General features: G+C 36.8%; 1 protein-coding gene across 2 annotated transcripts in view; it reads right to left on the bottom strand.

The window, feature by feature from the left end:
• The window catches only part of LOC120636691, a 37,998-nt gene that overhangs the window by 3,334 nt on the left and 22,654 nt on the right, over positions 1-12,010 (bottom strand). Inside the window, exons 2-10 of one of the 2 annotated variants that reach the window (XM_039908261.1) lie at positions 11,432-11,561; positions 11,215-11,343; positions 9,697-9,827; positions 9,047-9,226; positions 7,822-7,859; positions 7,649-7,723; positions 3,968-4,045; positions 3,162-3,215; positions 1,834-1,911 (exon numbers count right to left, since the gene is read on the bottom strand). In XM_039908261.1, the coding sequence (XP_039764195.1) occupies positions 1,834-1,911; positions 3,162-3,215; positions 3,968-4,045; positions 7,649-7,723; positions 7,822-7,859; positions 9,047-9,226; positions 9,697-9,827; positions 11,215-11,343; positions 11,432-11,561 (893 nt within the window). The remainder of the gene's footprint in view (positions 1-1,833; positions 1,912-3,161; positions 3,216-3,967; positions 4,046-7,648; positions 7,724-7,821; positions 7,860-9,046; positions 9,227-9,696; positions 9,828-11,214; positions 11,344-11,431; positions 11,562-12,010) is intronic. The other variant, XM_039908262.1, reaches the window with a different exon arrangement.

Genomic DNA, 12,010 nt, shown 5'->3' with positions numbered 1-12,010 from the left:
GATAATACTTAATTACTACTAAAATAGCTAACTATACATATAAAACTATGTTAAATAGCTATATATATACGCATAAAATATAGGGTAGTAATTAAGTAAAATCATGCCTACCCTTAAAAATGTAAATCACATATAAATTATTTATCTGCACTTGGGTCAAAGTATTTTTTGTCAGAATCCAAAGCTTTGTCGAGATTTGGATCGAGGTAGAGCTGACCCTATAGTCGACCAAGCACCGGTTATTGACCACAGCTTTAAGAGTAAATATAAAGATTTCCCGCGATAATATTTTTCTTTTTATATTGCCAATGCCTTGTATCAACAAAGACAAATCATCCAACTACATAGCCGCTACGAAGATCCGAAAAGAAGAAGAAGAAGAAACACTTTATTGCACGTATAACATACAGGAAAAGAAACAGTAAGGAGTATTACAGTACACAATGTAGACATGCAAAGGCGGCCTTATTGCTGCAAGCAATCTCTTACAAAGAAAAGCATAGCTTACAATTGCGTTTAAGGCTTGTCAGTGTCACTAGCCTTTCGCCGCCATTGTAATAAGCAACGCGTTTGTTTAAGAAAATATTATTTTTGAATGCTTATTAGTATGATTTTATGTTTATTTATAGCAATTTGATTGGTAGGCAAATTAACCTTATTTACCTAGATGATCAGTGGCGTGCATAGAGGGTATGCATAGGGTATAAAGATTATTTGAAATGATAAAAATCTCCAGTACCTACGATATAAAATTCAAAATTCATTTATTTCAAGTAGGCCTAATATAAGCACTTTTGAAACGTCAAGACTGTGTGTAGTGACTCTAACACCGGTTCGGAAGGCTTAAGGATGGGCATTGTAAGAGTAAAACCTTTAAGTTTTTATAACTCGTACTGGATTAATATAATTCATTTTATATCATCTGCATACCCTGTGCATACCCTCTATGCACGCCACTGTAGATGATCATAAGTTTGGCCAATTTAACATTACAGGAATTTTGTAATTTACGATTCTCAAATTTATATATCCATCTTTGAAAAAGAGTCTTTGTCACTCTCCGACCTTTAAACTAAATGAGGAGTGCAAAATAAGCGGTTCTATTTCTAATCAAAAAGGCAAACAACGAACATACTTCCGCATTGAAAATATCAGTAGAGATTATTCTGGAATACCGAAATTTATTTTTAGTCTGTAATAATTATTTGTATGTCGGTACGGCACATAATTAAGGTGCGTAGGCGGAGACGTGACGCGGGCGCACTCATAAATATTCGTAGCGAGAATATGTAAATATTTTTCAATTTACACGGTGACTTTGTGATACTGATTATGTTAGCAGGATAGTGTAAAGGGCACTTTATTGCTTATTGATTCGGGACGTAATATATGTTTTTGTTATTGTCTTACACGTAGGTACATCATCATACGTAGGTACAGTTTCTGACGAATTATTCTTTCCCATACAAACCTTCATCCCCGATTCTGCACACTAAAGATCGTTACGTGACCGGATTCGATTTCGGTATCCAATGTTGCAATTTGCAATTGTTATTTAATTTCCACTTTACTTTTTTTTATGTACTACTAACTAGTACTTGACTGCAATCTCTGTTGGTAATAGGTGATGATGCAGTCTAAGATTGTAGCGGGTTACCTGTTCGAAAGTAGGTACGGCAGTAATGTTAAGCCCATATCAATAATTGGTTTCCACGCGACATCGTACCGGAACGGCATATGGCTTAGCTGCACGTCTTTGTTGGTAGGATGGTAACAAGCCACGGCCGGTCACCAATAATAATAATAATATGTGGACAAATCATCATAACTTACTCAGATGTAGATTCTTTCACCGAAACTTGAATGCGACTTGGTTCTTCTTCGCCATTGAAGACCAGATTTGATTGGCCACTGGAAAAGTTTTTTTTTTTATTTAACGACTAATAACAAACAAAATCGTAATCATAATTTTATATTTTTTAATTGTTCCACTAAGAATTAGCCCTTGATTGCAGTTGCAGTAATTATGCAGTCTAATATGGTAACGGGGTAACCTGTTAGGGGGGTATGACAGTTATGTTTCTACGCAACATAGGATTGGAAATCTATGGTGGGACTCTCGTTTCACCAACACAGTCCGTTAAAGCACTTAACGGGTCGCTAAAGTATTTGTTAATTTATTGTTTTTTATTGTCGCTAAATCGGTGCATTGGTTGGTGAAATCGGCCCTAAGAAAACAACAACTATAAAACTCAGTAGTTTGATAGTCCGTGCCATTCACAGATATAATAAATACATAAAAAATATTTGCAATATACAGATAAACACCCAGACACTGAAAAACATTCATGTCCATAACAGGAACAATTTCCAGTTGTGGGAATAAAACCCACAACCGTCGACTCAGAAAGCAGGGTTGCTACCCACTGCGTCAATCGGCCGTCAAATATCGTTTATCTATAATTTATCAGCTCCTAGGTCGGAATCTATAAGTAACATCAACCTATATAATTTATTTTCTGTAGGTGCCTTTGTCACCCAACTCGTCTTAAACAACTGAACCGATTTGGATGAAATTTTGTTACTGAACACTGGGTCTCCACATTTAGACAAATCGGGGATACGGGCCTCGAAGCTATACCTCCTTGCCCAGGCTTTTTCAATCAGGCAGACTCTGCTACCTGGTATTTTTTTCCTGCCCTTAAATGAGGCTGAGGCCGCGCTTGTTCGATGCCAGCCTTGTGGTGTTAATGAATTCCTAAATGGCTTGAGAACAAAAACACGCCCGATAGATGGCGCTGCTTTAACGGCTAGGACGACGTCTGCCGGGTCCACTAGTTATATAATATATATAATAGTTTTGTAAATATAACCTAAAATAAACTATTTCAAACTAAATAAAATCTAAAACGTCCTCGAAACCACCGCAGCGAGGCACAGTTCCTAAGACGCTGGCAGCATGGCCCCTTTGGATGGCCAAACTAATTCGTTGGCCAAGGTAACTGCCCGCTCTAGGATCATCGATAGACTCTATAACCCGTTTCGATAATTCTTTGAAAAGAGCTTAAAATTATATAATAATTTATGACAGCTAGTATAATTGGCACCGCCGTCGGCGGTACTAATTTGATTTACAATTAAATATGTAATGAAATACCTACCCTCTCGGATATCCACTTGCATCGGTACGGTACACCCATGGGTCTCGCAAGGGGCTGAGAATTATACAAAAATTTATATTTAGTAGCTTAATGCATATCTAGCTGATGGGCAGATGCTAGGAGAGGGGATATAGTCCCCGCTGATCCAATGCAGGTCGACGGGTTGCAAGAAGCTTTATTTGCTTAATCTGTGCCGTCTTGCTATACTTAAACTTAAATAGTTAGGTCAGATTTAGCAAGACAGCACTGATACAAGTAGGTATACCTAACTTGTAATTATTTTTATTCGCAACCACCCTTCCTACGAAATATCCTATTTAAGCATGTTTCAGTTTGATAACGTTTGGTTTTCAGTTTAGTTCAGCACATTATGAAGATTAAGCTTAATTTGCTGTAGTTCGCGGAAAGCAGGATAGTTTGTATGGTGTTATTTAAAATTTCTTCCATCTTTATATTACACACCATATTATTGGAAATGTACCCTCTACGCACTTTTCGCTTCGTAACCGCTAGTGAATAATTCTTAATAATTATTAATTGTCAAATCAACATCTCCTGAGGAGATTGAAGAAATTATAAATTACACAATACAGATTCTCCTGCTTTCGCGGAGTATCTACTAAAGCAAATTAAGCTTAATTTTCATAACATATCATGGAATTCCGCAAGTAACGCCTGCTTGTATCCAATAGTCGAGTTCACGTTGCAGGCTTAGGAAACAATATTTAACTTTAAGATTCTTAAGCGAGCTTCTTATTTTATTGTTTTATTTATCCTTATAAAATATAAGATTAAGTATCACTTACCTAGAAATATCAACGACTGATGGTTCTTTTGCAGGTCCAGGCTGTGGTTCATCTTCGCTCAGAATGTTCAGCGAGCGTCTGAAAATATTACCAACATCAATTATATCAATTGCCTATGGTATCCCAACAATGAAATCTTATAACCGTAAACCAAAGTGTATGCCAAATAATTCGATACAATCTTCGACGACGAGTCAAGTAGGTACGGTGTACCTAATAAATAATCTTAATTTTTTATACACCAAACTAACCAAATCCTATTAAATACGCTCTCTAAAAACGTTTCGCTTCTTGCAATTTTTTCACCAATACCACTGCATCATTATGGAATGCGTTCCGGAGGTGAGAGTAGAATGCTTCGGAATGATTACAAAAATAAGTAGCAAATTAAGCGTAGGTAGGTAATGTTTACTGTACCTATATTATAATAGGTAGATAGCTGAAGCTCAGTGAGATCAGCGAGATGACATCTCACCTGTATTACCTGGTATTAACATCGCGAATCACATTGCTGCGATGTCGGCTACCTGTTTAATCAACTTCAACATAAAAAGCCTAAGCGATTTAAACGGTAAGCGAGTCCCAAGTAACTGGCGTTTTACTACTACTACAGCTAGCTAACTACTAGTAACAAACAAACACATTTACTACAACTAGCTACTTAGTAAAAACTTCGAACTCTATCTAAACATAGCTTATGGAAAGGACAAGTCGTAGCGTTAAATCTTCATCCTAAGCGGCGTTCTTTCCATCCAGCGTACGACTATTACAAGAAGCCAGCGTTTCAACAATTCTATAATAACTAGCTATTGTCCATGAATACTTCCGCGATGAATTTTTATGTGTCCTGAAATTAGAAAAAAATCCCTGGACCGCATATCTAAAGAACCATCTCAAAATCAGTTCCGTGATTTATACGTTATCAGGTCACAATCAGACACAAATATAGACCTTCTAGTTCATACTATTAAATGTGATTTATAAAAGATAAAAAAAAAATACTGGTAATGAACTCCTACAAATAGGATATTCGTTGTGTGCACCTCCGGGTGATTTAGGCGGATGCCCGCGAATTTGTCATTGTGGAATTCTTGATTTTTTTATGTTCGTAAGAAGATCCCCTTGTCTGTGCCCTTGTTCAGAAAGAAAGATATCGGTCAATTTCCTCAAGAACTGTCCAACAGTTTATAAGGTAGCTATACCCAGGCGAAGTTCCATAGAATCCATTTATGCCGTATGCTGCTGTTCTTATTTAACCGGCTTAAGTCATACCTTTTTTTTTCTTTATCTACTGGTTCTGTTTCCGAATTTAAAGCTTTCGTCTGTTTTTCGTGCACTCCAGACCTTCTAGCCTTTTTATTCATAATTAACCTAAATGCAAATTTTAGTGCTTCTTCATTTCTAAAACATGGGACTTTCTTAAAAATTTCAACCCCTGTTTTACGCCTTTAGGGGTAAGAAACCTGTTTTCTTACTTTCAGATTTGTAGACTTAGTTATAAAAAAATCACCAGAATCTTTCGTCTCCTATTTTTAAACCCTAAAATAACATGCACTAGGTCGGTGGTTAAATGTATTCATATTTCGATTCAAACTAACCTTAATGCGAATTACTGTATTTCTAACTTTGAAAACATAAGAGTTTCATAAAAAACTTCCAATCTCTGTTTTACCCTTTTTAGGTTTGGATAAAATGTTTTCTGAACTGATCCTTTAAAAGGAACCAATATTCTAAATTTAGGCTTGGGAACTTAATAATATAAAAAGATCAGCAAATTCTTTAATCCCCTATTGTACCACTCTCAACGGGGGCTTTTCCAAAATAGTTTATATACATTTTTATAATTTATAGTTGTTAACTGAAAAGCCGATTTTTCACGTAACTACGAGTTAGTTTCTTCGAACCTTCTTAGGGGGTAATTCCTCAAAACTTAGGTGGCAAACCTGAATAGTTAAATCGCAATAAATATGTCAGAGAAATACAAATTTTATGATCCAACAATTAAACAATTAAACCATTATATGATCAATCAAAATAAAAAAAGACACAATACGTTAAATATTCATTAAGGTCGTAGTTGAATTTTTATAAGAGCCGTTTATTGAGCTTACTCTTAAACATATTTTATATTGTATCTGTGTCTCTCACACGCCTGTCACTGCGCACGCCTACGCACATTTCAAAGCTTTCTGGCGTATCTGAAGCCGTGTTTTTCATAGAAGTTGGTAAAATAAAAAAAAGAACTATACAAATTTCTTTAAGACCCATTTAAAAAAAAAAAGATTTTTATTTGACGCCAACCCTCGGCCAACCTCTTCAATAAAAGACGGTGACGCCTTTTTCTTATTTTCTGTTCCAATAATATTTGTTTAACAAGATCAACCAACCTCCTTTCTTCGAGAAGAGCTAGAATATTACTGAAGCCGCGTCCAGAGTCAGCAAACGCCGGGCTCGAAGTACGGCGTTTGTTTTTGTTGCACTTTATTACAGACCACCAAATTACGGACACGTTTTAGTTTACACGCACCGGCGCGGTCTGGCCTTCACCTCAGACGAGTGAGAGAGACTACATCGATGCATTTCCATAGTAAGCATTCAAAGACCTACAGACCGCGCCGCATTAGCAGCGTTCACGTTTTGTCCTGTAGCCATAGTATACGCTTGAATATGCTTGAACATTGGAGTAAAAAAAGTCTGTGTTAAAGCTCAAATTTGCCTACAATTCTTTAGCTCAGGCTATTGACAGAACATTTGTAAAATAAAGATCAGAATTACAGGATTTTCGACGCAAAAACGAATGGCATTAGCGCTCGCTTTCTTTTAAAATCATAAAGAACGCCGCATAGGATGAAGATGGAAAAAAAACACGGCATGTACTTCGAACAAATGTTAAAAGGTTGCATACCTTTTAACATTTGTTAACCAACAAAATATAACTGAAAAATTGCCGTGCGAGGCAACTAAAAGAATATAACGGAGCCCGCTCTCCGTTATATCCGTTATCCGTCACAGTAGCGTCCTCTGTGCTAATATACCATCGACTGAGATCACCAAACCGTCTACACAGCGGCATGGTGATTATGGGCAATACCACAGAATTAAGAACAGACAGAATCCTTATCAGCCATTATTGTATGCAGTGCATTGTGTCCAAAACACAGAAAACGCCCTGAGCACGACTCACTTCACACCCGCGGAATGTTGCTAGCTCACAAACTTTTGCCATTTTCCCCATTTTATGGTTATCGTTTAGAACTTTGGAGGTAAAATAATTACAGTCAACTGCTAAATGAATGATGTGACTAGCCGCCTGTTCGTGAAACACTTCTAAAGTGGAGTGGTTTTTGATACTTCAATATTAGTCGTGCACACGAACTCTTAATGTTTTTAATCTGTGGACAAAACCTCCCAAGCAGAACAGACGACTGTTCGGTATCTAACGGTAACGAAACAATAAATCGCTTATATTACAGTAACTATAATCACTTGGCGTCAATAGGGTGGTAATTAGCCAAGGCCGAAGTCGCTGAACAGACACCAAACTATTTGCTAAAAAGCAACAGGTTTCAAAATACTAAACAACGACATCAAAGTACAAAAAAAAATTAAATTTCTTCTTTGTTTGGAAGCGATACTACGAAAGAAACAGATATTTCTTTTTGTACACATTACATCACTTACCCTCTGGTGTAACGAACTGATGTGTCCAAACTGCGCGGTGGTCCCCATTCTTCTTCCATTATATTAATCGGAGTTCTGATTAAGAATGTGAAGGTGAATATTCATATAGTTAGGAGGGTACCTACTGTAGATATAGTAATTTTAACTGTTCTAGATGCTAAATAGATACTTACTCATAAGCATTTATCACTCCAAATCGCTGAATGGAATGCTGAAAAAAAAATGTTCTTGTTCTCACAAATGATATTAAAAAGTATAAATATACAATCTATACTTATAATAAAACTGTAACGGGTAGAATTCTGTACCTACATAGAAAATATTTTTTCGAATTTTTTTCAAGGACACTATAATCAATATTGCAGCCAACATTTTTATTGTTAAATTATAATTTTTAGTCATTTTTGTATGTTTGTCTGTCTGTCTTACTGTACCGCGGCCCTGCATCAAACTGAAACTATTGAACTGATTCAAATTAAACTTGACATTATTTGGGTTCATAATACGAGGTAGACATATGGATACTTTTAATCCCGGTATTCAGCACCGTAAAGTGTAGGCCAATTGACTGTGTTATATGATTATAGAAACATATCTAGCATGCAACAGGTAGCGGCGTCCGGCGGCGCTATATCACGTATTTAAAGATATAATATAGAAGTAAAGATGCAGTCAAAGGTGGACGCGCTCGCCTAGAAGATGCCTTTTAACACGCCTTTGAGATGCGTATTAGAAGGACGAAGCAAAGAGCGTCATACGTGTCCAATGGATATCAAATACGTAAACGTGCAGTTCCTTACGATACAATGCTCGAATGATCGTCGGGTCGAAGCTCAGAGAGGAACTAGAAATCTATATACATAAGTAACTCATACTTAGACTTTGTATATAAAGTACATGGGTACTTTATATACAAAGTAATTTACTGTACTTTAAACTTTGTATTTAAAGAAACACAAAATCTTTCTTCGTCTTTTATAATCTCGTGTAAGTGAACACTTCCTTGATAATTTCTTTATTTCGTATATACCTACTAAAATAAAATAGTAAAAATGTTGTGTGCGACTAGTCACTGCGCCAATCGACTATCAAATATCTTCAATGTCGAGAAATTCACAGGTTACAGTTTTATTATAGGTATAGATAAATTTATATATAAAAAAAAATTTACACTATAATGTAAAAAGTCAAAACCTGCGTGGTCTAATAATTACTAACAACAATGGCTCTTTGTTAACCTTTTTTTACACTGTTAGTTTTGGTTATGGTTAAGATAAAGTCTTAAACTGTTGGAGTTATGTTTCTACGTAACCTTTTACTACCGAGGATTTTCGATGTTGTCGTTGAAGAGAAAACTACTTTGTATATTCAAATAAAAGGAGTTAAAAAATAACTTACGTCATCTCCCACGGACTTCTTCCTGTGTTGGCGAATAACCAAGGTTCCGAGTAGAAGGAGAAGCATCAGGTTGACAAAATGGCCCATGTATCCTTTGAAAGCAATCGCCATTAACAGCATCGCCCCCAAGCGGATCATGTCATATTCGTAGTTGGATGGATGGCCAGCCGAATGTGAACCCTGAGGAAATTAATATAATATGAAAGTTACGGTTTGATATAGGTACGGATCGGGCCAAAAATTGTTCCGTGTGAAGTTTATCCGTCAAGAAATTCTCAGTGCAAGCCCAGAGTTAAGGATAACTTTTATCCAGCCCCATGCCTCGGAGATCAACTCGGAGGACTTTTGTGTCAAGTTCAACACAACATCGACACACAGACAACCATTGCACAACTCACCGGCGAAGACTAAGATCACTGGACCTACGTGACGTGACCCGGACTAATCTAAGTCAAACATGTCATCACTCCTAAAACAATTATTGGAGATACGCTGGTGTGGGCAATTGCTTGTAATGCTTTCACCCTTCATCCTCTAGTATCACACCATCAAATATTCTGGGATTTCTTGGGTTTGCAGTACCAGTGCCGGCCAGTCAAGATTGTGCGATGATGAGGTAAAATTTGTTGCCTAAACTCGAAGGTACATACCATCATAATCTTCATAGTTTGAGTGTCTATTCCGAAATGTACGCCGATGGTGAGGTCCACTACAAACATTGCCAGACTGGTGCCAAGGTACGCGTAAATAGTTATGTCGTAATTTTTCACGTTCATTGTCACTGAAATAAAATATAGGGTGGTGAACATCATCAAACCTGTACCCTGTAGACAAAATAATGATTCTACATTTACTAACAATAGAAAACAAAGTTCAAACCAGTTCAAACAAGTCAAAGTTATGTACCCCCAACATTCTTCTGTCATTCAGATCATTCCTCTTTATAATCATCATCATGATCATCATATCAACCCGTTACCGGCCCACCAAAGGGCACGGGTCTCCCACAATGAGAAGGGGTTAAGGCAATCCAATACGCTGGCCCAGTGCGGATTGGTGGACTCCACATACCTTTGAGAACATTATGTAGAACTCTCAGGTATGCAGGTTTCCTCGCGATTTTTCCTTTTTACAAAGTAAACTAATAATAGATTATTCAACATCGGGATAATGCAATGTCTTATGTTAAGGACGCGGGAATAAAGCCCAAGTATAACGAGGGATTTTAGAGTACCTGAGCGTAGTTGTTGCATCTATAATCCTCAGAGTAGCGAAGTTAATGAAGGGGTGTTACAGATATAGACCAAGCACCAACCCTGCGTTGGATTCTTTATTCAAAACAACAAACAAAAATAAATGCATTGTAACAATACAAGTACCTTTACTCCATGGCGAGATAAAGGAGAGTGATAAAATTATAATGTCCAATACGTGCAGTGGCGTGCATTTCATACATCCAAAAAAGCACTGCCTACCCTACATTTTTCATATAACTCGTATAGAAGGAGATTTTTATATAAACCGACATTTCGGCGGCGGCCGTCTTGCGCCAATTGTCATCAAACACAGCTAAGAACACTCAATTATTTCAACTTTGAAACAAAAAAAAACACTTAAAATCTGTTAATCCGTTTGGGAGCTAGGATGCCACAACACACACACACACACACACACACACACACACACACACACACACACACACACACACACACACACACACACACACACACACGCACATGCACCCACACATACACGTGAAACTTATAACCCCTTTCATTTTTGCGTCAGGTGTTAAAAATGGAATTCATACTTAAATACAGAAAGAACTACGAGTAAGTATATCGCGATGCGATTTTACAAACTATTTAATTTGTTTCGTATGTATGTCGTGATAACGCGAACTGTCGCTACGTCTCGATAAAGTAGCCCCACAAGTGACCCACCCAATCTCGCAATGTACATTTCACTATATTTTTCCATTTATACTTTGGTCAACGGAATCTGCGAGGTAACGAAACGATGTTGTAAACGATAATATAATACTTGCTCTTATTGCAGAACTATTCCGCTCGTAAATTTCATTTATTTTGCGGCTTCGAAACACCTTTTGAGAACATTTTTCTAACTTAGAAATTAAGTAATTACTTACTTCTAGGTATAAAACTTACCCGTATGAATCATTATGAACGCGGTCGCCAAGTTGATCAATGCAAAAACCAAGCAGATAACTGCCAGTACATAGACTGAGTCGGCCTTTGTTAGTTTATCATAATGCAGCGACCTGTCACACGTGTAACCTGAAATTATTATTTTTTATGACTTATAGCTAAACCATTCAATGAAAGTGCGGTCTAAATAGTTAATGTGAAATTTGAATTTACTTACGAATGATGTAAGTTCTTATGATGGTCAACACGAAGTACTGATCGCCTCTATGTTGTATGTTGGAAAGATCACATGAAAATCTAAACGTAAATACCAGTACACTTAGGAAAACATTTATCAATGACAGTATCTGAAAAAAGGAAAAAATTGCCGTTATTTATCTTAACTGGAAAACATGTTATTAAAACATTTTAACGCGGGTAGTAATTACAAAAAAAAACAAGTCGGAACAGCCTCTCTTCTAACATATAGTAGTTTATGCATAAAGTAGGGTTATATTGCAATTTACGGTCAAGGCAGAGAGCTAAAAGCGACCCGGAACACAGCAATGCAACAATGCTGACTATAGGCAGAAATAAGAATGGCTGTAGTTCTACCCCGGACAGGCTCTGTCATAGAAAGCTTTACTACTTCTACTAAGTCAGTATAATATAAAGCTGCCTTTGCACAGCGGATGTATGCCACAGACATAATATAAATACAGGAGTAAAGGGCAGACTTATGAATCAATCCTATTATTTTACACTGACATTCTTATCAAAAACTAGAGAATAGTTTAAGGCTATCTTAATTATTAGA

The sequence above is a fragment of the Pararge aegeria genome, chromosome Z (assembly GCF_905163445.1).
Source record: "Pararge aegeria chromosome Z, ilParAegt1.1, whole genome shotgun sequence".
NCBI lineage: Eukaryota > Metazoa > Arthropoda > Insecta > Lepidoptera > Nymphalidae > Pararge > Pararge aegeria.
This window is presented reverse-complemented; position numbering and strand designations above follow the sequence as displayed.